The sequence below is a fragment of the Indicator indicator genome, chromosome 8 (genome assembly GCF_027791375.1).
Source record: "Indicator indicator isolate 239-I01 chromosome 8, UM_Iind_1.1, whole genome shotgun sequence".
NCBI classification, from domain to species: domain Eukaryota; kingdom Metazoa; phylum Chordata; class Aves; order Piciformes; family Indicatoridae; genus Indicator; species Indicator indicator.
Window position 1 is genome coordinate 37,317,014 of NC_072017.1, and position 25,473 is coordinate 37,342,486.

Here is a 25,473-nt window from a genome sequence, read left to right on the forward strand (position 1 = left end):
GGGCAGGGCCTGGGGGAGGTACTGGTACTATCAGATAACAAGAAACCCCAGGCCTTTTTTATTTGGAAAACTTTAATTTGGTGACTGTGTTACAGACGCGGTGAACTTGGCATTGCTAAACATGAGAGAAACAGCAATAGCATTTTGGAGGAAAGATGGACAGGCTGATTTTCTAGCTAGCCATTAAGATATTGTGACCTCAGGGCTGAATAGAATGAAGGAAGGGCAGTTTTAGTGCCAGTCACATCAGGGCTTGCTTAGTGTGGTGGTTCAGAGCAAACATCACCTGTGGAAAGAGCATGTCCAAAGCCACATTGCGCTCTCCTTCGACACAGTCTGAGGGAGAACCTGTGCTAATACAGCTGGAAAAACATGACCTTTGGAAAGGACATTTCTTTAGAAGCCAAACCAAGCAAAAACAAAAACAAAAGGCAGAAGGGAATCTGTACTTGAAGTGTTAAAACTGCAACCTATTTTTCTGGTGGTGTTCAATGTGAAGGAAACAGATGCAGTGATTTTTACACATATCAGTGATTCACTTTCAGGTAACATCATCAAACATGCAACACCAGAAGTGTGCAAAATGAAAGTATGTTTATTAAACATTAAAAGTCCATATTGGATGAAAAATCAGACAAAAATTAACTTGATTGCAAAATATCCTGTTTGGCTTTTTATTTTTTGTTTGTCATTATAAAAGGTTTAGTATTTTTTTCAATTTAAATTCTAGATGCTTCACAGATAAGCTGAAGTGGAGCTATGTGAAAATTGTTACTTTTTTTTTTTAAATGAAACCAGCAAATGGAAAGGAAACTAGGGGCCTTCCAGATCAACAGGTGAATATTCTACTGGGTTTTCTTCTTTTGAGCCTCAGTGTTTAAAATTATTTGTTAACTGAAGAAATAGGTGGAAAAAGTTCTTTACAGAAGTAAATTAAGTCAAACAAAAGAGGAAGCTCTTCCTAAACATGGATGATCCTTCTTGGCATTACTGTTTCATGGTTTTCTATTTTGGTGTAGGAAGCTTGTGCTAATTTGAGAATCTGGTGGAGGGAGCTATGACTGAGGGTTTTAGTTTCTAACTTAGATCTGTAACTTGGTTTTATACAATTAAGTCTGTAAGTATAATATAGAGACTTTTAATTTTTATATATTTATATTGTCATAGAAATTGTGTGTATGTGTATGTGTGGTGTAGATACATATGAATATATCTATATACACATATGCAGTAAAACTCTACTTGCTGTTAAGAGTTTGTTGGATACCAGAAATACACTAATACATACACAGAGAACTTAAGATAGTAAAGATGCTTTTTATTAAAGAGTCAAGTTCTTTGTTGTTTGTGACGAGATACAGTTAAATTAATAAAACTTAGAGCTACAAAAATTGACCCAGGCTGGATGATCTGATGAGGTGTATTAAAAGTAGATAGAAATTGTCAGAGTTTGTAGCTGAAAAAACTGTCACCCGACAGAGTTGCTACTTGGGTAACTGTGGCATTGCACCAAATCTCATGATCATAGTCAGTGTGTCAATGGAAGGTCTGAAGTCTGCTATCACAGTAAGCCTAAAGAATCAACCTCAAAGCAAAACAGCACCCTGAAGGTTTCTGCTGACCTAAACCTTGAGGTCCTGGAAGTTCTTTAAAGTCCTTGGGTTGATGTCCTTTCTGTGAGGTTCACGTACTGCCAGTATAGTCATTTTCAAACCACTGCTTCAGTATAGTTGTCCATTTCAAATAAATAAACAACCACAATTGAAATGCAATGTGAAATGTGGGGGGGAAAAAAACCCAACCAAACAAAAAACACAGCAAAGAAAATATATTTTAATTTTCCCTGCCTTTTTGCTGTGGACTCATATGACTGTAAAATTCTCTTCCTGCAGAACGGTAGTGTTGCTAGACTGTTAAGAATCTTCAGAATATATTCTGTAGGGATTTGTGCTTATTGTTGCTAAGTTACATGGGTGCTGATTGTAAAAAAGGGGTAGTGTTCATTTTTGCATGGGTGATAAGAAGGAAGTGTTTGATCTTCAGGTATTGTAGCGTGAAATGAGACTCCTTGTCACATGATGGCTAATCCAATCATAGTAGCTGGCCACTTTTGTGTACACTCCAGGGTGACCAGCATCCCCACAGTTCTCACCCCAGCTCACAATACCCCAGACATGTGCCACATTTTCTGCATCAAAACACACCAAGGGCCCTCCTGAATCACCTTTGCAGCTGTCTATGGAGCCATCATAAGTACCTGAGGCAAAAGAGGAAACAAAAAGCAAAAGTAAGTTTATACACAAGCTAGCACACAAAACAGAGCTCAGACAGTTTTTAGGGTCTGTATGGCTTCCTCACAGATGTTTGCTTAATGGTCACCTGTAAAGGAGGCTCCTAACTTCTTCAGTCTATTGCTCCCCAATTTCTTTCAAGTGCAGGGCCCTGCTTAAGTTCTGCGGCTGGCCTGAACTCTTCTCAGTGATGCAAGGAAAAGTGCAACAGAGAAGAATTCAGCCGTATTGCTTATTATATCATTACAAGTAGCTCACAAAAAAAAAAGTGAACAAAACCAGGAGGAAAAAGGGTGAACGGATTTGTGGGCTGTTTCTTGTGGAAATGAAGCTATTGTAATGTGTGTATGCCCACATGTCTGCCTTTGGCATCCTCTCTACCCAAGAACTCATTAGCCAGTTTCATCTGTGCAGAGCTGCACAGAGATGCAGAGGTCTCAAAATTATTTTCTCTACTAGCTTGATGAAGTGGGCAGGTACAAGAAGGAGAGCATGTCAGTGCTGGGATGGGAGGGATAGCAACTATGTAAGTACCCTCACTGCAAAGTCTCAGTCACAGTGTGGCCCATTTGCACCACTAGACAGCAGCACTGAGGCACAAGTGTATGTAGGATCCAGTGCTCTATGTAAGTGTCAGGATTTATGGAACTGTTTGCAATTCAGCAAGTAGAGTGCTCCTGAGAAAATGAATGAAGAGTGAAGGATATGATAGACAGACTGCTGCAGAGCTAGAATACGGTTTATGCTTTGTCCTATATACTTAATATATTAATCAGCTTATTAATTCCTAACACCCTTACTACACTTTCCTGCTTGGTTGATTGATGTAGCATGAAGGAACCCATACTAAGAGTAAGCATCCAAGTTTTAAATAAAAGTGTAACTAACCTCTTTCTTGAATCTCTATGTGACTAAGAAAGAGTTCTGTGAACTTTCCAGAGTTGGAATTACTAATCTATAAAGCAAGACTTTATTGCCTTTACGCAGTTTAATTAATGTTTGCTTTATAACTAACTCCTAGAGAGTTAATTCCAAGATTGTATTTGCCTCAGGGAGGGGAAGCTAACCCCTGATACCCCCTTTCTGATGTTGTCCCATGTGATACTCTCTTTGTTCCCTCCTGGTAAAGTATGAAATAGATTGAAGATCATGGAAATACATTATGGAACTTGCACAATAGACAAACCCAGTATCTTAATAGATGTCATGCAGAAGTTATAAAAAATTATTTGGCTTTTACATCTGTTTTTTAATTTTTCTCATTAAGTAGTTTGTTTAACTACTGCCTTTACTTCTGGATCATAGAATCATGGAATGGTCTAGGATGGAAGGGACCTCCAAAGGTCATCTAGTCTGACCTCCCTGCAGTCAGCTAGATCAGATCAGATTAAAAGATCAAAACTCTCTGCCCTGTGAATGGAATATGCATTGCTCTTTTAGTCATGTATATGGTGATGATTTTGTTACTTTAAGAAGCAAAAAAATGTGTATTCAGAATCCTTATTTTAGCATTAGGAGTGTCAACCGGTTTCTTGGCCAGACTAATCTTAGTTGGAAAAGTGAATGTTGTTTTTTTCCTGATGTGCAGCGTGGTAGTAGTAAATGGCCAAACAGGTGAGTAGTCAGTCACATTCTAGTCAAGGGGACTGCTAGTGTCCTCTAAGCAGACATCTGCTTAAAGGTCACAGAATCACATAGAATCACAGAATGCTAGGGGCTGGAAGGGACCGCAAAAGATTATCCAGTCCAACCCCTCTGCCAGAGCAGGATCCCCTGTACCAGATCACACAGGAATGCATCCAGGTGGGTTTTGAATATCTCCAGAGAAGGAGATTCCACAACCCCCCTAGGCAGCCCATTCCAGTGTTCTGTCACCCCCACAGTGAAAAACTTTTTCCTCATGTTTCCATGGAACTTCCTATGCCCCAACTTCCACCCATTGCCCCTTGTGCTGTCACTGGGCATCACCCAGCAGAGCCTGGCTCCATCCTCTTGGCACTCACCTTTTACATATTCATAAATATTAATGAGGTCACTCCTTAGTCTCTTCTTCAAACTAAAGAGCCCCAGCTCCCTCAGTCTCTCCTCATAAGGAAGATGCTTCACTCCCTTGATCAATTTTGTCGCTCTGTGTGGGACTCTCAAGCAGTTCCCTGAGGTCCTACTTGAACTGAGCAGCCCAGGACTGGACACAATATTCCAGACATGGCCTTACGAGGGCAGAGTAGAGGGGGAGGAGAACTTCTCTCAACCTACTAACCACACACCTTCTAATACACCCCAGAATGGCATTGGGCTTCTTGGCCACAAGAGCACAAGGTGTTGCTGAATCACAATCAAATGTAGTAAAAGTAGGAAGTTCAGTGGGCTGTAAAGTGCTTATGTCCTTAGCAAACGTATCTCAAATTGCATGCCAAAATTTGCTCACATAATCATAGAGACTTGGCATGGTGTCATCTTAATTCTGTGTATAAATAGATATACAATGGTGGCTGCATTCAGGCCCCAATGGCTGTCATTTTGCTAACAACCATACTGTGACAATCTCTTTATTGTCTTTCCCAAGGCTAAAAGATGCCCATCCAGTGTGTGTGACCTTATGAACAGTAGATTTGATGGTAGAGAAATTCTAATAAGAAAATTGATGCTTACCTGCACATGCCATTTTGTTAAAAAATCGTCCTGGATACAATTCAGAACAATTCTGAAATAAATTAATGTTGCCCCACTTGAGGATATATTGTTTGGTATAACCTAGAAAAGAACAGAACAGATTTTTCTAAATGAAAAATGGTAAGTAGGTATTAGACACTTTTAAATATCATAAATTAAAAGTTACATATTTGCTTGCAGAATATAATCTTGAATATTATAAAGTAGATACCATAAACTGCCACTATAACAGTTACCCCATCGGAATTGGAGTACATTGGCCATATATTCCAAAATAAAAGCAGAAGGGTGTAAATGCAGTGTTAAATACATTATTTCATTTTGAGTTTTTCACCCTTTCCTTGTCTTCCTCAGTTTTTTTGGACTTGATGGAAAAAGTCTCTAAGACTTCGAGGTTTTCAGACCCTGGGAGAACTGGTGTGTTGTTTTCTATGAAATGGAGATGTGGCTCTGATCATCCTTGTTATCTTTTTTCCCAACTCTTACTCTCTTTTTGGGATGAGTGGACCAGACAGTCAAGACACCTACACGTAAGCTAGGTATTCAAGGTACTCACAAGGTTAAGGAGATTCTTTCTTTTATTCCTTGCCCTTTTGCTAGTAATTCCCAGCTTTGCCTTTACTTTATGATCTGCTAATGAGCATGAATAGAAGCCTCACAAACAGAGTGCAGTAGCTGCAGCACCGGGCTGTAGTGACTGTGATACAAAAGAAACACTTCCCAAATCTTCTGATTACATTTGGCTGACCTATCTCTGCAGTCTTTTCTGGGCTAAACTCACACATGGCTGAGACAAGATGTGCTGAGTTTTGCAGCTGTTTGCTGAAGCTCCCATTCTCTTGGGCAGGGGACAGAGGACAAGCTGTGGCTGTGGGCTACTGTGAGCTAACTGCCATGTGTTAAATATCATTACCAGGTCTCTACAGCTAATATAAATTGGTTTGCAAAAGGAACATTTCTGATTGTTGGGGTAGTTTGCAACCAGGAGTGTCCTTCAGATCAGTTTATTAGGTGGCTGAAACAGCAGAGGAAGCAGTAGAAGAAGAACCAACAGTGACAGCTGAATGCCAAACCATAGCCTATGCTTTCTGTACTCAGCCTCTTCTGAGTGCTTTGTGCACAACTACTCTTCAGCCTTTTCAAAATGAAAGCTCACCATAATTAGAAAATGAGTGGTAAAAATTACATCTTGTAGTAAGCACTAAAGCAAATACCTTTCTCTAGTCCCCATCCAGAAACCTTGCATCTGTCACCAGTCCTGAACATATACTCTGACCAGGGGATACAGGCAGGTGTGGTGTATTGCAGGGAGCATCCTCCTGCCCCAGAACCTCTCAGCTCCAGCAGAGCAATGTCATTTTCATAAGTGGATGCATTATAATCTTGATGGATTATGAGCTGTTTTAGCCTGAAAGTGTCTGTCTCTTCGTCACGCTGCACGGTATGCAGCAGCGCAACCCAGACACGGTACAGGTGGACTCGCTTGGCGCTGGAAAACAAACAGTTGGAATCAAGTATGTTGTGGTATTTAACACAAGGACTGTACAGTTCAGCTAGCTGTAAACTTCTGCCTTTTGTCAAAGGTTCTCTAGAATAAAAATATCATTTTACATACATATAGTTTCTTTCTGGACTTGATGTCCGGGTTTTTCTGAAGTGTAGCAAATGCAAGGCACAGGACACTTATATGACCCCAGGGATGTTCTCAGGGAACAGATACTGGATCTCTCCAAGGCAGAGATGGGGAAGAGAGGAGGTCCTTTGTATACCCCTGTCAGGCACACCTTTCCTGCCTGCCTGCTACCTCACTGAAGAATGCCAGGTCTCTTCAAGCGCATAATTACTTTTTCATCCTTCCATTCACTGGCAAAAGACCATAGCTTCTCTTAATCTTCCCCATCGTTAATGGGGGTAAATTGGTATTTTTAATTGTTTTATTCAACAGGCAAATGGGAATTAGCAAACAGGTAGCTACAAAAGGCAATAATATCCAAATCAATCTTTCTGCTTTACAAGAAGAAAGCAATTTCCCAGTCTGTTTCCTCAGTTTTTACCTGACACAGTGTGCAGCAGTCAGAACCCAACAGCCACCAATATAAACCCCTCCACAGTACACTGTTGAACCTTCATTGCCAGTGTCTTTAATTGCCACTTGCCAAGGGAATTCACCCTGTTCAAACAACAAACACACAAATAATAATTACATCATAATAATTACAATTGTAGTGCATAAAGTGAAACACACTTCTTAGAACAACCTTATCTCCTTGACTCTATCTAACTGTACAGAAAACACCTGCTATCCGGAAACCGTGAATTGGGCTCCATCTGATACAAAAGATATATCTACTAAAGTGCAGTAATTTTCTTCCATCTTCTGACTTTGCGTGTTGCCTTCTCCCCTCCAGCTTTCTCCCATGAAAACCTTTCATAGCCTGGAGAAACAGATGTAGAAGCTGACCTGGTATGATCAAGTCTATCGTTTTGGACTGTATTCTCTTTCAAAGGTGCAACTTTAAAGTCCATTTTGTTATTCCTAGCTATAGTATTAAGCATTTTGCTGAATCATTTTCAACAGGTACTGTAATGCTCAATTTCACAACTCTCTATTTTTACTGTATGAATTGTGCTTCTCTTTACTTTTGTTCAGTGCACTGCTACCACTGCTGCAAAACATGAAACCAGCACTGTAGCTGATTATTGCTACTTCTGTACATTTTACCAGAAAGACAATAATGCCTATTTAATTATGAATGAGCTAATATCTAGTAAGGTGTTTTAATTTTTTTTACCTTTTTTGCAGTCTCTCCACCTACGATTCTTTTCCGTCGAGTTAATGTGTGATTTGTAAGACCACACTGTACTTGGGGAAGAAGTTTCTTTATCGTTTTTATTTCTTTAACAAAAAGGAAAGATGTATCTCAGAACTCAGGTATCCATTTGGAGGCAGGCTTATGTTTGTCTTGAAAATTTTACTCCTGTTAGTATGCCAGTAGCTGAAGTAGCAGGAAAGCAAAGAGCAGAACTTTTGGCATGTGTTTTTTGCTTGGAAAATTACACCACATTACGTCTCATTTTCCACTGCTGCTTGCATTCAGGCAAATAATTTTAAAGCAATTCCCCTAGATTTGCTGAGACTTTGCCTCCACCAGTTGCCAAGACATGCAGACATGGGTTCCTGAGCCAGGATGAATTATTATGGCATTCTTGAAATTAGTGGAAAGTGAGACAAATAGTAAGCTCCAGAGTGTACAGTACTAAATCACAAAGTCCAAATTTTTTGCGTGTTCTGGATCTGGACAGCTCACTGTTAGTTAGGAAGCCACTAATGAGGGACTATGCTGTTGGTTTTGAAGGGTTAGTTACACTTACCTTCATCCATACTGCCATTTTCAACATCTTTGTATTTGCCTGTAGTAGAATAGCAAAATACTGAAAATACTGGCAGACATTTAAATTTATTCTATTACTTGACTGTATGTTTGTGTGCCAAAATCATTTCAAGTGCAGAAGGGCCCACCATGGTACATGTTTTAAATGCAGAAGGGTACACCGTTTCACAGGGACAGCAACAGGCTCTCAGCCTGGTGCCTGCTCTGTCCTTTCCTATTTAGCCATTCTTTGGCTGCCTCAGCCTACAAATGACTTACATTAGCCTACAAATGACCTACATCCAGCAACCACTCATTTGCACTTCTGCTCTACTTCTGTAAAGAAAATCTGAGAAATGCTCTTTTATTGTTGGTTTGGTTTTTGATCTCTAATGTGAAATCTCATTCTCCTCTACCAGGAAAAACCAGAAATTCCTCCTCCTGACCTATCAACCTTTTGAAGCTTTCTAAAGTGCAAAGGAGCATCAGGTAACAAAGTTTTTTTTGTTTGTTTGTTTTGGTTTGGTTTTTTTCCAATTTAGATGATTCTGTTGTGTACTGTATGCTTCCTTTCAGAACGTAAGGGAAGCTATTCAATATGAGAGGTAAATGAAATGCTTCCTGAATCTGGTTTGTCAGCTTTTTTACTCAGACAAAATGCTTGTTAAATTCAGCTCCTGAATGGAGGCTGAGAGCTGGGCCTGTTCTTGTGTTACTGATAGTAATGTTTACACTGGGAGTTCAATTTACCTTTACCAATTACCAGTTACCACTAGTGTTTACCTTTTGGCTTTAGACTTTGTCGCTTATCAGAGCAAGGAAAAACACTCTAATGTCAAAACAAAATCTTTTCAACAGTGAGGAGAACAGCACAGAATTATTGTATTGACAAAGCAGTTGAATTCAGAACTGTGAGGAAACTATTCCTGCCTGCCCTGTCTAAGCATTCTGCATAAATAGGGGTTACTAGTTTGAGAGATGGCCATGTAAGCATAGGACATAATCTGCCTTAAGCCTCCTGAAACATCATCTGTTTTTTCCTGCCTTTAGTTTTCTTTCTATTCTTTTCTAGAAGGAATGGGAGGGAAATTACATAATCTTTTCTTCCTACTATGTGTAACAACATTTGGAAGACTAATTCTTGTGTGCATTTTTGTTTTGCTAATCTGCTAAATAATTTGACAATATGCATTGTGTGGTCTCTTATTATAATTGAGCAGAAAGGGAAGGAAAGAAACAAAAACATCTTTCAGAAAGAAACCTGCACAGAGAGCTTGAGCTTCATCCTCTCCTGTGAGGCAGTCGATTTCCTTGTTACAGACACTCTCATTTGGAATACAGATATCTGACCGACAGTGGAAACTGTTCTCTCTGCACTCTGTAACACAAAAGAATTACACATGGAAATCACAGGACTGTCATAGTTAGATAGAGGTACATAGTTACATACTTAGAGAGCTTTGAAAAATATAAACACAATATAATATCTACATTAAAGAGATCCTGGCTGTTCATAAACATCACAAAAGCAGGCTCTGTAAATGTATCACAAAATCAATACTTGGCTCTACTCATTTTACAATCTTGAAGTTTTAAGACTTACAAAATGTATCTGTTACCTCTTCACTGCTGTACTTCTAGGTTTGGTATCGCTTCTTACCAGTTTCATCCACAACACTCAACTTGCAGCTAAAGAACCCTCAGTTTTGCCAACAGTACTGATCATCTCAAATGAGGAATTTCTGATGCTTTGGTCAAAGGTGCCCCCCAAAATCAGAGTCTAAGCTGGAATTTGATTGAATGAGCCAAATGCCTAAATACAGGGTTAGGAATCAAGAGTCCTGTTTTGAAGATACTGGATTGAATAATTTAGTTATTCTAAAATTCTTGATTATCTGGAATGTTATAATAAACCCAAGAACCCTCTTCCTTTTAATTCTTGTTATCACTTTGTATGTTATCAAAAGCAAAGCAAGCCTTCAATTCATGGCTAGGGTTTTTGAGCTACTTTATAACTTATGTCAATCTCCTATTTAAGATCTATACTGTAAAAGTAATTCTTTAAAAGTATCCAGATATCTCAGTATGATCCAGAGACCACCAAACTCAGTTGATATGTTTTTTTTTTTATTCCAGGAAGCATTGTTTTCAACCCATACAGCTGGAACAGCACCATTTTGGTCAAGCGGAATCTGAATAAATCTGTAGATAGATGAAGCCACAGGTATTTATTTTCTTTGTTTTCTACAATGCCTGTGACTGTGCTTCCATGATTATGAGATTAAATTTACTGACAATTGTAAAACTACAAAATTAAGGTGATAGAGGGACAGTAACAGGATTTGTAACTCACATCACAATTTGGCACCTGAAACCCAACTTCTGAATGCATTCTCCTGTGTTCTGATAATGCTAAAACCCATTCCTAGTTTCTAATCGAAATTGCTACACCTGGAATTGCAGATCCTGAAAGAATGGCTGCTCATGAACAAGGCAGGAACTGTTCACAGATATTCTATGGATAATCTTGCATTAGCAATAAATTTAAGAGAGGTCTTACTTTGGTTTTAAGAAAAATAGTATCTTTGTTTAATTGGATCTTTGTTTAATTACTATTGATTTTTCCCAACTAAAAATGCATTTTCATTTTAACAGGGTTCTTTTTTTTTTTTTTTGTATCATTGTTTAACAGCCTCCTAAAAACATCTTATTGCATTTCCACATCCCCCAAAGAAATCCACATTCTCAGAGATCAGTTACCCACTTCCAAAAATTCTATTATGCCTACTTTTTTTTTGTACTTGTGTATACTTACACTATGGTTTGATTCCTTTAATGTGGTTACTGACTGGAAAAGAGACTTCAGCTGTTACATCACTGTAAAAATTCTTGGGGGGTAGTTTTTTTGATGAAATTATTTTCAAAGAGGTGAAAAAGGAAACGATTACCTCTACAGCACAGCTCATCACTTAGGTCTCCACAGTCGTTGATTCCATCACAGGTCTTATCCAAAGAAATGCACTTCTCGTTGACACACTGGAACTCACCGTGTGAACAAGCTGTGGAGCACGATGCAAATGAACTTACTGTGAAAATGTCTGCAGGTTCACAACTGCCCAGGAAAACATTCTGCTTGTGCATTTTATTCTACCAGCCCTTTGGTCTATCAACAGAAGGCGCTTGAGTAATATCAACTTTTTTTTGCATTGTTTTAATTGCCTTCTCATCAAGCTCTCGATGTGACCACTTATTTTCCTCCTCCAACCTGCAGTAGCCTGGCAGGAAGAAATTTTTTTCTAGATGTCTTCTAGATGAGGACTAAACCAGAAATGATCAGTTCAAACCCATTTGAAATTATTCAAGTGATTAAGATGATGTATATTTCCCCTCTAAAAGGAAGTCATCAAAAGTCTCTGAATTTCTGCTTTTGTGGCATTAGAAAAAACTGAGATGCTAACCAGCAGCATCTCAGGCTGATGCTTGTCAGTGCCAAAGAAAACTCACTACAGAGAACAGAAAACTGTTAGCAGGCAAAACAAGAACTTCGATTCCCTTACACCAGCAAGAAACTGAAGAGTCCCAAAACCCCCCAGAAGACTGGAGTAGTTCTGCTGTAGTGATGCTTGTCTGGTTACAGTGCTACTCATATCCTAATTGATGTCTCTGAGATAAAGCACCTGTCTCCTCACCAGTTAACCCTGGAGAGGAAAGATTTATGGGATACAATATGCTTTGATACCCTTGGAAGGGATAGGCAAACAAATAGAGCCATGGGTGAAATATATTTACTTTTGGGAAATATCTGTAAAAATACTTTAGGAACAACAGTGATTTTTCCAAACTCATAAACTCATGAGACTGGTTTGGCTCAAAACTACCCCAATCGTCTCAAAGTCTGCAAAAGGAGTATTAAAAAAAAAGTCAAAAGTTTTTGGTGCAGGTTTGCTGTGGCTGAGAGTTCAGCAAACTACATCCTAATTATGTAGAATAAACTTAAAATGTAAGAACCCCAAATAGATACAAAATTAAGAAACTACTAACTTCTGAGATTTTCATGGCACTGGAGGCTAACAAATCCCTCATGACGGTCTCTTGATTTTACTTCTATGTGACATTCAGCAAGAGTTGTCTCTAGGCCCCTGCAAGTTATTTGCAGACACTGCAATGAATTTAAGGCAGATGCTGTGATGCTGGACTTGGCTTGGTAATATTCAGCACCTCTGTGAAGATACAAATGATAATAACAACAAATGATGCCATTTCTTAATGGATTGTCCACTGCTTTTATTGTTTAGAATTCACAGTTTTTTTGTAGTGTTAAAGAATTTTGGTCATGGCTAAGAAAAAGAGCAAACTTCCCATGAAAATGTCTGGGGGTAAGGAGGAGATGTTTGCTTTGATAGAAGAAGAAAATAAAGTACTGATTTTTGCAGGTTGCTGTGCAGAATTGTCCCCAAATCCATATGAAGCTCTGTGACAGTCCCTGTGTATAATGAAGGATAGAAAAGTCTCCTTCTGTAGCAAAACTTGTGAGCTCAGATCTCTGTGTAGACACAGGTGAGCCATAATTTGGAAACCATCCTGTCTGGGGTCAAGTATCCTTGATGTCATCAAAACCAATGCATATTGAGGAAGCTCAGGCCAGTGCACAGCTAGGATTAATAAATCCTGTCTTCCTTGGTTTTACCTGAGCAATATCCTCCTCACAGTGTTTGTGATCCCTACCTTAAAGAAATATGGATGAAGTAAGTAGAGAGGCTTACAATGGGACTCCAGGGCTGAGTGCTCTGTCCCAGGAGGAGTCCTCCTCTGCCATCTAAGGAAATACTGATCAGAACTAGGAAATGTTTGTTTCTTACCTAAAGGGAGCAATAGCACTCTTAGTCTTCAGGTAGGGTTTGGGAGGTAGCTACATTAAACTAAATTAAATAAGGTTTTTATGTGTAATATGTGATACATGTAATACCAAGTTGACTCCTTGTGAGAAGCTGAATGTGCAACTCAGATCATCAGTGTAGTTGCAGGGAAAAGAGCAAGCTCTGTGTGACTGCAGCCATTCCTGGGGCCATAGGAGCAAAGGCAACAAGGGCAAGGGGTGAAGGAAAAAAAACATGTTCTCATTCTGGCTGGTGCAAGTGGCAAAACAGAGCTGTACCCTGTTGTCAGCTATCATAAGAAACTTTTCTTTGCATACAGGCAGCTCAAAGCTACTTTGGAATGGTTCATCTGTGCACTTTCCCTTACATAGACCTGATAGAAAACTGCGTTGGTCTTCAGCTCTATTTTAAAAGTGAAAATAAAGTTCCCCAAACTTACAATTCAAAGCCGAGGTCCTTGCAAGCCACATTTGCTTCATTCATAGTCCACTTACTGTCACATACAAAGAATTCATTCATTTGATTCACAGGTTTGACTCGAAGCAAACGTGAATCACCATGGTCCACAGAGACTGAAAATGTTTCTTAGGAAAAAAAAAAGGGAAAAAAACAGTCCCCAAATGAAATCATATTATACAGATCTATCTAGTGTAAAGACAGCAAAGAAACAAATCAGGATTAACTTTGTGCTCACAGCCAAAGTTAATGTGGAAAGAATGGCAGATTGGGAATCAGAAGCCTCAGGTATTATTCCTGGTTGTTTTGAGGACTGACTTTGCGGTTTTGAGAGTGCCACTTTTTCAGAATACACCAGTTTTGGGATAAATGAAGGTATTGGTTCCTACTGTTTAAGAGAAACAGAGAACCTGGAGCTCTGCTGAGGAAAGTTTGCATCTTGATATAATGACTTTCATTAGAGGACTTTTGATAACGAACCAGTAACATTTTAGCTGAGATGGCCAGGCCCTCCTTCTATATCTAGGTAGCAGCAAAACTTCTGCTGTTTACAGTGGAGCTAAGGTCCTCTGCTTCACTTTGTGAAGACAGAGAACACACCGGGAACACACAGAGGCTCTTCAGTCTTTTTCAGTGAAATAGAAAAATATGTTGCCACCCTGAGGTCGATGAGTTGAGCTGCTGCTTCTGTGGGGAAAGGGCCGGATGGTGCTGGGACAGAGACTGGGCAGGAGAGCCCTAGGCTCTGCTTGCTGCTGTTCCTGCTGTGTTTGGTGGAGGTGGGGCTGCAGGGTGGCTGTAGGAACAGCGACAGCTTTGTCTCAAAGAGGCCATCTACCTAGTTAGCACTCAGATGACAAAGCAGCTTAGTGCAGCCTAAAAAACACTTGTCAATGCACAAACCATCAACTGGTTTGCAGGGCAATAGCTTCCCATTTTGATGAAATCCACAGCATGAAGATGATTGAAGTGCATATGGCTTACCTTCTCCCCTTGCATTCCCACATACACCTCAGCAGTATGGCTCCACTCCTTGGACTCTTGTTCCTGTGAGATCTGTCCTTCCAAATGTTACCCTCTCTGCTAATGTTCTCAGCAGACCCTCTCCCATTGAGCCTCCCAGCACAGACAACACCTTGCTTGGTGTTGCTTTGAGCTCTTTCCTGTGTCTATTTCTTCCCTTTCTACCTGATGATTTGAGAAACCTACCAGCAGCAGGGTGACCTGGGCCTATCAATCACTTTATTTTTATGAAATTCAACAGACACTGCCCATTTTCAATGACTTCTGATTTTTTGTTTCTTGCTCTTACCAGCCAATGGAGACAAACAGACTTTCTGAGCTGTACATTGGAAGCATCTCCCTGGCCACAAACGACTGATAGATTTGGGAAAAGGAAGTGATTATACCTTCAGACACGCAGTTTCCTTTGTGCAGGAACTTGGCTTCGGGACGCTGGCACTCATAGCTCTTCAGCTGACAGTAAGTACGGAAGTTCTTTCCATTGGTAGAACAAACTGAAGAGCCATTCTTAAGGCACTGGTAGGGGAGCTTACAAAGGCATTTTCCCTCCACACATCGTTCCCATGGATGACAAAAAACTTTCTCACAGGACTTGTGTGTGAAGTGCTTGCTTAAACATTCTTCTATGAGGTATGAGTCTTGCTCAGCTTGCTGGGCAGGCTCAACCTGCTGAAACTGTCTTTCTTCAGTATTAGGTGTTGCATTCTGCAAGACACACAAAAAGGAACTAAGACTAGGAACTGCACCAAGAGTTCTGCAGATCCCTTTACTGACCTCAACAGAGTGTTCATTCATAAGCCTTCTCCTATTTTATGAGCACAAAGGTGCTAAATATCATTTAGGTGTTTGTTCTCTTGTCTTCAGCCACCTCAGCTTTCCCAGGGTTTCTGAACATTTCTTTTGGTTCATTCATCTGGTGTGACCTTCACTTTTAGGGGTCTCACGTAAACGTTATACTCTTTACACTTTAAATATCAGAGGAAGTGCACAGTGGATTATAAACATTTTTTAAGCCAATGGTTTATAACACACCACAACAATGTGATTAGAAGCAAATAAAAACATAAGGGGACTTAAAGACCAGAAAGCTAAAAATAAACAGCAACTTGTATTTTTCTGAGACTTTTTTTATTGGCTCGATTGGCTTTGAGTTTAAGTATCATCTGTAAATAATTGTGAACTACATAGAAGCAAATAAAGAAATCTAAAATTAATGATCTGTTTCATTGTATGGCAATTACAGTCATTGTATGACTGAATTAACAAGTACCTTAAAGAAATTGGAAATTAAGCACCCTTCCTTATCAGTTCGTTTCCTGTCTCTTGCACAGCAGTGGCTTTGCAGTGTGGCTGCTGGTCATCACTGGACTGCAAGCACAGATCCTGACCCTTTAACTGCCTCTGCACCTGTATTTGTGCAGCTCTCCAATGATTTTGTTGCTGGCTGAGTGCTTTTGCTTACTACAATCTATGGGTAGGAAGAATGTTGAAACACGGAAAACCTATGTGGGTAGACCTAGCATTTAAAAATAGGAAAGAACAGTTAGTCCTGAGATGTGATTTACCAGCTTTGACTGTGTCAACTGAATCAATACAGCTGAAGTTTAAAGTTCTCATGAAGAAAGCCTGGCCGTAGTAAAGTCAGTGGGGATCCAACAAACCCCCTTTTAACATTGTATAATCCTTCTAAATTTGTCCTGCTGTACTCAAGTCAGTAGAATCTGAACTATGAGCCAGATCCGTCTTGGCAAACCTCCCATCCTGTACTAGGTGTTTCTCCTGAACAGGAACAAAAGGTGCTGATTGTCATCTACGGGTTTCTCTGAAAGACTCGGAGCATGCTGAACCCAGATGGGCTCAGCCATGATGGGTTTCCTGGTGCTCTTCTGCAAACCTTCAAGCAGTGCAACATACCATGGCCCCATGTTAGAAGATTGCGATCTCATCTCTCACGAAAGAGGGGCAGGGAAAATTGCAGCACCTTTCTGTGGTCAACCATGCTTGCAAATTTGGTTTAGGATAGGATCACGATTCAAATCTTTTCCAGAAGCCTGTTAGTGTAAATCCCAGATGGAATAAATACACAAAAAGAGAAATAGCAAGCTTCCAATGTTCAGGCTGGGCTAAAACAAATGGATGAAACACAAATACTATGGAAGGAAACCTAAAGCAATCAGCTGGGTTTATTTTTGTAACAATAAGCTGATTCTTACTGTTTGTTTCTTTAAGAAATAAACTACTGCTACTACAACAAAATAAATTCTTACCTTTGATCCACACAAACAAAAGAGTGACAAGAAAACCAAGAAAACTGGGACCACTTGCATGATGAAATTCTATCTCTCTCTATAGACAGACTCTTCTTTTGAACGTCACTTGTTAGATTTCTGTTTAATTTTTAACCATTAGTAAAATACTTTGAAGTGTGTTTAGAAAGTACAAGAGCCTCAACTATTAACTGATAAATCTGATCTCTCAAAAAAAGGATCCCACCTCAATTTAACCAGTTTGAGTGTAAGTGCAGGACTAAATAGGAAAAGTAAAGCCTTTAGCCTTAGGGTAAATGACTAAAAGGAAGCAATTATTAAGAATACCCATTTCCTTTTCTTTTTTTTTTGCCAGAGGAGACTGAATTGTCATGCTGGTTTTCGTGATTATAGGCATTGTGAAAGATAAATGTGTTCTTATGTAAGAAATATGTATGTGGTGATATATATGGGGAGAGGGAAACACCCCTATCCATGTAATGTCTATTGTATACTGAGCTAGATTACAAACTCACATTACATGTTTTAGAATAGTTTGGGTTGGAAAAGAACTTTAAGATAGAGTCCCCCATTATCTACCTGTTGCCAAGTTGGGTGCTAAACCATGTCCCTCAGCACCGCATCTGTGTCTTTTCAACACCTCCAGGGATGGGGATTCAACCACCTCCCTGGGAAGCCTGTTCCAGTCTTTAAGAATCTTTCCAGTCAAGAAGTTGCTTCTAATATCCAACCTAAACCTCCCCTGGTGCAACTTGAGACCATTTCCCGTCCTCCTATCACTTGTTGCTTGGGAGAAGAGACCAACACCCACCTGGCTTCACCTCCTTTCAGGGAGTTGTAGAGAGCCAGAAGATCTCCCCTCAGTACCTTCTTCCCAAGACTAAACACCCCCCTTTCCCTCATCTGTTCCTCACACGACCTGTTCTCCAGACCCTTCTCCAGCTTTGTTGCCCTTCTCTGGACCCGCTCCTCACTGTCTTTCTTTGTATAGTGAATTTTCAAGAATTTGACAAACGCTCAAGGTCGGTTTCCCGGAAATCTTTTAATTGAAGCCAGCAAAGCCAAGCCACACCACCCACTCTCTGAATCACTGTAGCCGGTCTAAAGTATCGGGGGAACAGCAGAACTGCTCTCCCAGACTGGGCAGGGGGTGCAAGGTCCTCTTTGTTAGCAGAGCTGCTGAGGGCACCGTCACACCGGTGTTTGGAGCTCGGGGTATCACACCAGTGCCCGCGCACCGAAAGCGAGGCTGTGATCGGGGGTGCTAACAAGTGTCTGTCACGAGGGGCCGGGTTGTCAGACAGAAACAGCTGTGTAAGGAGGCAGATCGGCAGAGCGACGCCGTCACCTGCAGCTGGTACAAACTGCACACGACCACATGTAGGCCAGCGGCGGTGCTCAAGAGCTTCCGCGCTAGCGGCGGAGGGGCGGGACTGAGGAGTTCACGCTGTACTGGGAGCGGGGAAGCTCGCCCCGCTGCGAGGCGGCTCTAGTCCTGCTGGCAGCCCTGTTTAACATGGGGAGCCCGTGCTTGTGAGCGGGGCTGCGCCCCGCGAACCTGCCTGTTTTGCCCCCGCAACGCCAGGACCTGCGGTGCCCCTTCACCATGACTCGCGCTGAGACTCCTTTTGCGACAGTGTCGCCCGCAGGTACCGCTTCATTTACGGCAGACAACCTCGTTTCCGGCGGTGCGGGCGGTTTCCCGGTGACGGCGACGCGCACGTGGAGGTTTGTACGGCTCCGGACGTGTGTGGGGGCGCGCGGGGGGTGCGTGTTTCTCTCCCGATCCTTCTAGCGACCCTTCGTCTCCTCTCAGCGCTCTCCTGCGGGCAGGGATCCCGCCTGTCCCGTACCCCCAGGGCCCGGAGCAGCCCTGAGGGAGGACCGCGCCGAGATGCGGCAGGGGAATCGGAGGCTCGGGGGCGGGTGCCGTTCGCGGGCATCCCCATGCACAGGCCCCAGGCGGTGCCCCGTGAGCTCTGTGAGGTGCTGGGGCAAGGTGGCGTCGGTGTGGGCAGAGTCTAGGTGGAGGCCCGTGGCTGGTGGTGTTCACCAGGAATCAATAGTGGGTCCAGTCTTCTTCAATATCTTCATCAGTGACCTGGACATGGGACATGGTGGGCCCTCAGCAAATTTGGTGACGATACCAAACTGGAAGAGTGGCTGACACCCCGTCGGGCTGTGCTGCCATTCAGCAAAACATGGGCAGGCTGGAGAGTTGGGTGGGAAGAACCGAACAAACTTCAGTAAGGGCAAGAGTAGGGTCCTGTGCCTGAGGAAAAACAGCCCCATGGATCAATGCAGGTTGGGGGCTACCCCGCTGGAGGGCAGCTCTGGGGATAAAATGCTGGGAGAGTTGGTGGACATCAAGCTGACGATGAGCTGGCAATGTGTCCTCGTGGGCAAGAAGGCTGGTGGCATCCTGGGGTGCCTTAACAAGAGTACAACCAGCAGGTTGAGCGTGGTTCTTCCCCTCTGCTCTGCTCCGGTGAGGCTTTATCTAGAATACTGGGTCTGGTTCTGGGCTTTCCAGTTCAAGAGAAACAGGGAACTACAGGAGAGAGTGCAATGGAGGGCCACTATGATGCAGAGAGAATTGGAACATCTGCCTTATGAGGAAAGGCTGAGAAAGCTGGCACTGTTTATCTGGGAGAAGAGGAGACTGAAGGGTGATCTTATTCATGATGATCAATATCTAAAGGGTGAGTGTTAGGAGGATGATGTCAGACTCTTCTCCATAATGTCCAATGACAGGACAAGGGGCAGTGGGCACAAACAGGAAGATAGGAGGTTCCATGTGAATAAAAGGAAAAAAAATCTCCACTGTGAGGGTGGCAGAGCACTGAAACAGGCTGACAAGGGAAGTTTTGGGGTCTCTTTCTCTGGAGACATTCCAAATCCATCTGGAATTGTTCCTGTGTGATTTGCTCTAGGTGACCCTGCTCTAGCAGGGGTTTTGGACTAGAACCTCTTCAGAGGTTCTTTCCACCTCCTACCGTTCTTTCATTCTGTGATGTATGTGTGCTTGGTCTGTTCTTGCTTTGTGTGGCTCCTTTGCGGGGCTGAGACTGGAGAGTTGCAGTCTTCTGGGGCTGGTGAGTGCCACATTCAGCCTTCACACACATGAGCAAAAAGCATGCCATTACTGCTAGCCAATTTTTACAGGGAGGTGTTGCAGTGAATGACATCTTAGGTGTGAAGTTGCTTTTTTTTAACGTGCCTATGTCTTCTTAGTGAGGAACTGAAGTGGCTGACTGTTAAAAGAACAAACAATGCTGTCAGGGGACTTCAGTTTGTACAGCAATTCACATGTGCAATATCTTTTACATTTTAACTGTTGCTTTTTGTCCACAATTTAGGAGGTAGCAGAGAATGTCTTTTCGTGGAAGAGGAGGTGGAGGAGGAAGAGGAGGTGGCTTCAATCGTGGAGGAGGTGGCGGTGACAGAGGTGGCTTTAATCGTGGTGGACGAGGTGGCTTTGGACGGGGAGGTGGACGAGGAGGCTTCAACAGAGGCGGATATGACCAGGGGCCTCCAGAAAGGGTAGTTTGTAAGTCACTTAAAGAGATGATATTTCTTCCATTTGCATTGACTGCTCCAGATTTTTAGCTCGCTTGTTCTTGATTTCAGTGTTGGGAGAGTTCTTGCACCCATGTGAAGATGACATTGTTTGTAAATGTAAAACAGAAGAAAACAAGGTGCCTTATTTCAATGCCCCAGTGTACTTGGATAACAAGGAACAGATCGGCAAAGTGGATGAGATCTTTGGGCAGCTGAGAGATTTTGTATCCTTCAAAAAGTGTGTGATGTACTGTATGAGATTTTTAAAGGCTGGTTGATTATTAAATGGAATTTCTGGAGGAAAGTGCCTATCTTAAAGCTTTTCCAGTATGACAGAGTACCTTATGTCAAGCAGAGGTTTTCAGTCAGTGCAGGTGTCCTTGGATCCATCATAGTTCAGGATGTTTCTTTACCTAGTTACATGACCAAATTTTCTGCTCTAGATTGCTCACCTGTAATGGAGTTGGATCAAGGGAGCAGGGTTTTTTTTGTGCATTAGGAGGCCTGGTTCACAATCCAGCTTATTAATTATAAAGGTGAGTTTGTGCTCAGGTGTCCTATTGCTTACAGTCCATCTTGTCACTCATACTGCCAATAAGAGCGAGCTTGTGCTAGGACATCATTTTGCAAAGCTTGTTGAGACCGAGGCAATGTCAGTTCTGTTGTCACTGCCACATTTACAGAATCCATGGCAAAACTGGGTGAGTAACCCTGTAACATAGCAGTAAGACTTAGCTTCTGCTGGATTTTGCAACTCCTTGCTTCCCCAATTAAACTTGGAGTTTTAATCAAGCAGAGCTGGCCAGCTGCTCTCTTTTAGGAACTGCATACCCCAGTCCTTGTGTACTGGAGAGCCGAAAGATGTGTGCAAGACTGCATATGGGGTTACTCAGAGTGTCTGCGTCTTCACTGTACGGTGAGGCTGGACACTCTGCTGGCTGCTCACTTTCCACAGCCAGGAAGTTCTGCTACCCAGCAGCAGCAGCAGTGGTGGAGCCCCTGCAGCATGTAAATTGTTCCAGATAAGCTTTGAGGTCACCGTGGGGCTAAAGGAGTTGTCACTTGCTGCACAAATTCATTTATTTACAGTTATGGTTGCAGGTGCTCTTGTCACTGGTATGTTCTTCCTTATGCCTTAGTAGATGGAAGGAAAACATAATTTTACCACAATTTGTATGTGTAACTCTGAAAAAAACCCTGAGGGATAGTGGAATTCTGATTTTTATTTGATCTTTAGCTTTATTTATTAAATACTAATTTAGAAAATGTCTGAATGGGCCTTTAATGTAATAAAAACTCACAATTTTTGATGTTTTATTCCTGCTATGTTCCTTAAAGAAGCTAAAAGTATTTTTCAGTGAAACTGTCTGACAACATGAAAGCCTCTTCATTTAAAAAGATGCAAAAGGTGAGCCAAGCTCCATAACAGAAGCTGACTTTCTCTCCTCAGTTAGATAAATCTACTCTGTCATCAGATAAAAGTTTTATTCAGTTTTTATTAACTTTAATAAAAGCTAGTTCTACTTTGTAAACATAAACATTAATTTCTTTTTCCCTTTCACTTTGATATCTGCCGTATTTCTTAATTTTCCCTGCCCTGCAAAAATATAGAACAAATTAAGCCCAAGCAAATATCACCTATTAATAACTTTGTAACCCTGTGATTTATTTCTTGCATGCTTGCTTTATTTGGCTATTTGCAGAGGTCAGTTTGACAGAAAGGGTTAAGACCAAATTGTGGGTGTTTGACATAATGTATTCTTTAGCCTTGGTATTTTCAAAGCCTACTGGAATTCTCTTCCTACAGTTCTACATCGATCCAGCAAAACTGCTGCCACTTCAGAGGTTTTTGCCAAGGCCACCTGGAGAAAAAGGTGCTCCCCGAGGAGGTGGTAGAGGAGGACGTGGTGGTGGACGTGGAGGAGGAAGAGGGGGTGGGAGAGGTAAGATCCCAGAATGTAGGAGTTTTTTTGATGTGGATTGTTTCATTATTCTGGTTTGTTGTTTTGGTTTGGGTTGTTTTGGATTTGGCTTCTTTTTTTTTGGTTTTGGTTTTTTTGTTTTTAAAGCTGCAGTTCTTGAATATTAAGAGCTGTATTGCAAGAAGAATGTTATGCATATTTCTGTTTGATTCAGTGAAATAGGCAGTGGTATCTTTCCAATGGGAGGACCAAGGTCCTCTAGCCTTAGCTCCAGTAATTGGGAAGGGAGTGTGCTGATGTCTAACAGTCAGAGAGCATAACTGCTAACCACACTTCTGCTAAAAGGTAATGCACACTCAAAACTGTCAATGAAAGCTGCATTTTTAGTGTGTTCTGAAAGTCTGGTTTGGACAAAGTACTTGAAAGGCAGAGTTTGAGAGAGGAGTGAATGACCTGGTAGTGGTTATCCTTTGCTTTTTAAGCATCATCTGTCTTGTATTCCTCCACTAAAGCTGAAGTTTGTTTTTTGCTTACATTGCAGTTTCTTGCCTCTGTGCCCTACCCTGCCCCTTTGCAGCATGGCACGAGTGTTTGAAAGCTTTCTGTTTGGTTTGTTTTAATCTTCTATTCTAGTTTTTGTTTGTTTTTTTTTTTTATCTCATGAGAGAAGTTTATTGTGGAATTCTGTTGGTGTGTTTAGTATTTTGAACATTGCAGAAGAGATATTAAAAAAACAACCAAAAAATGCTGCAGATAGTCCCTAGAAGAGACATGGTGCCAGTAATTGACCCAGTATCTATCTAGTAGCTGGCAGTTTCTGGTGGTTTGTTGTTCTTTTTCGTTCAGAAGCTGTCAATGAAATAAGTTGTTGTGCACAATGAAGAATTGATATGTACCTCGATATGTATTTTATTTCCTATGTTTAGGAGGATTTGGAGGAGGAAGAGGTGGAGGAAGAGGAGGAGGTGGCTTCAGAGGAGGAAGAGGAGGAGGAGGCTTCAGAGGAGGCAGAGGTGGTGGAGGAGGCTTTCGGGGTGAGTGTGCAGTTTTTAAGTTTCAGTAATAAGAATGGCTCCTAGTTTCTAGTACTTTAAAATGTTCTACAGAATGTTATATTTTAAATCTCTTAAGAGATATTTGTAGTTTCCTGCAAAACTATTTCTGTGCATCACAGGAGCCAGTTTAAACCACATCCCAGGGTCCTGCATTTTTTTATGCTTGGGTAATAAGGTCATGCTGCTTTTTGCATTGGAAAAGGACTGAGAGAACAGATCATGATAACTACTTTATTCTAACAAATTATTTAGTATTATGTATATAATGTATTTGTTTTAAATGTATCTAAGATATGAATTGTTTGCTGCATTTTTCTTCTCTCTTAAAACAGGAAGAGGACATTGAACACAGAGCTGCCAGTATCTCCCAGATGGTTTACCTTATCTGCAGCAGTGAAGAATAATGATTTTTTTTATAAAGGACACTTAAGAAGTTCTTCTTATGAAAAACTTCAAGCTGTAAGATGACAATTTCTTTTTACACTCAGTGACTGTTGATCTGCACATGAGGAACAGCTAGCCCCAAGTGAAGAACTAAGACTATACTTGAACTTTTTAAATTAAGCCAGGGTTAATCTTAAACCTTTTGTTTGGGACAAAGGACACAGTAAATGCTTTACTTCGGTTGGAATCTGGAGTAAGCAGTGAACTGAAAAGTTGTCAGTGTGAACTCACCTATGTGTGACTGATGCCTAGTCCTCATCCCCTTTTTGTATTGAATCTTTTGGCTTGCCTTCAAGTGTGACATACTGTTTTAACAGCCCTTTTAATCTATTTTTTTGTTACAAACAACTTCATTTTGTGTTTTTGGGGTTTTTTTAATAATACATACCATGTCATAGGAAGACAGCAAATGACATTTTGTGGATTTTTCTGTACAAATCTCAATGAAAGCCAAAGGCATGGGGGTTTTTGTCTCTGCTTTTCTAAATTATTTATTTCCTTTAGAAAAGCAGAGCCAACAAAAGACATGTTCTTAAAAGGTGCTGTCTAATGAATAAGACAAGGTTAATTAAGTCACCTAATTGTATCTAATTACACTGATACTGACATTGTTAAGCGTTTTTAACTGCCCCATCCTCCCCCATAGCCTGCTTCTCTTGAGGATTGTTGAAAAGCTAGGAGCTGCCTTTTTCTTAAGGATGGAGGAGATTAGGGTGCATCTCTGTTCTTAGCTTTGGAAATAAAGTAAGAACAGAAAAGTAGAATCTCCCTGGATTTCATCTGGAGCTAGGATTCTGTTCACAGACTCATACCAGACTACAGACCCTTCTGAAAAGGGGTCTGTAGAATACACAAAAGTGTTTTGAGCATGTTCAGTGGGGAAAGATTTACATTTGAGTTGATCATACTGTTACACTTCTCTATTAATGAGTGCAGTAATGAGCCAATGAGTCACAAGAGCCTTCTTAATTAAAACAATTTGTCAGGACTGGACAGTTACTGCTTGTTTTAACAAATATGAATAGCTTCTGAAAACTATGAAAACAGATGTTCAAGAATTAAGTCTGAAGAGATGCTGCATAGGACGAAAGATAAAAATGTTCACAGAATCACAGGTTGTGAGGAATTGGAAAGGACCTCGAAGGCTCATCCAGCCCAACCCCCCCGCCAGAGTAGGATCACCTGGGGTAGTTCACACAGGAACACATACAGGTGGGTTTTGAATGTCTCCTCTGGAGACTCCACAACCTCTCTGGGCAGCCTGTTCCAGTGCTCTGTCACACAATGAAAAGGTTTTTCTTTATGCTCACATGGAACCTCCTATGCTCCAGCTTGCACCCATTGCCCCTTGTCCCGTCATTAGACATCACTGAGAAGAGCCTGGCTCCATCCTCCTAATGCTTACCCTTTGCATCTTTATAAACATGAATGAGGTCATCCCTCAGTCTCCTCTTCTGCAAGCTGAAGAGATCCAGCTCCCTCAGCTTTTCCCCATAAAGATCATGTTCCACTCCCTTCATCTTTGTAGCTCCA

At 41.3% G+C, this 25,473-nt stretch overlaps 2 protein-coding genes across 2 annotated transcripts; one reads left to right on the top strand and one right to left on the bottom strand.

Annotated features, from left to right (window-relative positions):
• Nucleotides 1-2,039: 2,039 nt before the first annotated feature.
• CFI (complement factor I) lies at nt 2,040-17,018 on the bottom strand. The gene is made up of 12 exons (XM_054382967.1): nt 16,959-17,018; nt 15,078-15,396; nt 13,652-13,796; nt 12,377-12,555; nt 11,284-11,394; nt 9,597-9,713; nt 8,337-8,375; nt 7,757-7,860; nt 7,019-7,134; nt 6,179-6,453; nt 4,944-5,045; nt 2,040-2,257 (listed from the first exon to the last, which is right to left on the bottom strand). Exons 1-12 carry the CDS (start codon nt 17,016-17,018, stop codon nt 2,040-2,042), a joined length of 1,785 nt encoding a protein of 594 aa, XP_054238942.1.
• Nucleotides 17,019-20,330: 3,312 nt separating this feature from the next.
• GAR1 (GAR1 ribonucleoprotein) lies at nt 20,331-23,866 on the top strand. The gene is made up of 6 exons (XM_054383093.1): nt 20,331-20,508; nt 20,589-20,743; nt 21,868-21,927; nt 22,327-22,462; nt 23,404-23,475; nt 23,829-23,866. The coding sequence occupies exons 1-6, from the start codon at nt 20,331-20,333 to the stop codon at nt 23,840-23,842; spliced, it is 615 nt and encodes a 204-aa protein (XP_054239068.1). The 3' UTR covers nt 23,843-23,866.
• Nucleotides 23,867-25,473: the final 1,607 nt, after the last annotated feature.

Bases quoted from the DNA above. Each gene is read 5' to 3' on its own strand.
- CFI (XM_054382967.1), bottom strand. From the start codon at position 17,018: ATGCAAGTGGTCCCAGTTTTCTTGGTTTTCTTGTCACTCTTTTGTTTG. The intron at 15,397-16,958 runs GTAAGAATTTAT...TGTGTCTTGCAG, and splicing joins TTTGTTTGTGTGGATCAAAG to AATGCAACACCTAATACTGA. The intron at 7,861-8,336 runs GTAAGTGTAACT...TTTTTGTTAAAG, and splicing joins AAATGGCAGTATGGATGAAG to AAATAAAAACGATAAAGAAA.
- GAR1 (XM_054383093.1), top strand. From the start codon at position 20,331: ATGTCTTTTCGTGGAAGAGGAGGTGGAGGAGGAAGAGGAGGTGGCTTC. The intron at 20,744-21,867 runs GTATCCTTCAAA...AGAAGCTAAAAG, and splicing joins TTGGGCAGCTGAGAGATTTT to TATTTTTCAGTGAAACTGTC. The intron at 22,463-23,403 runs GTAAGATCCCAG...GAGGAAGAGGAG, and splicing joins AGGAAGAGGGGGTGGGAGAG to GAGGTGGCTTCAGAGGAGGA.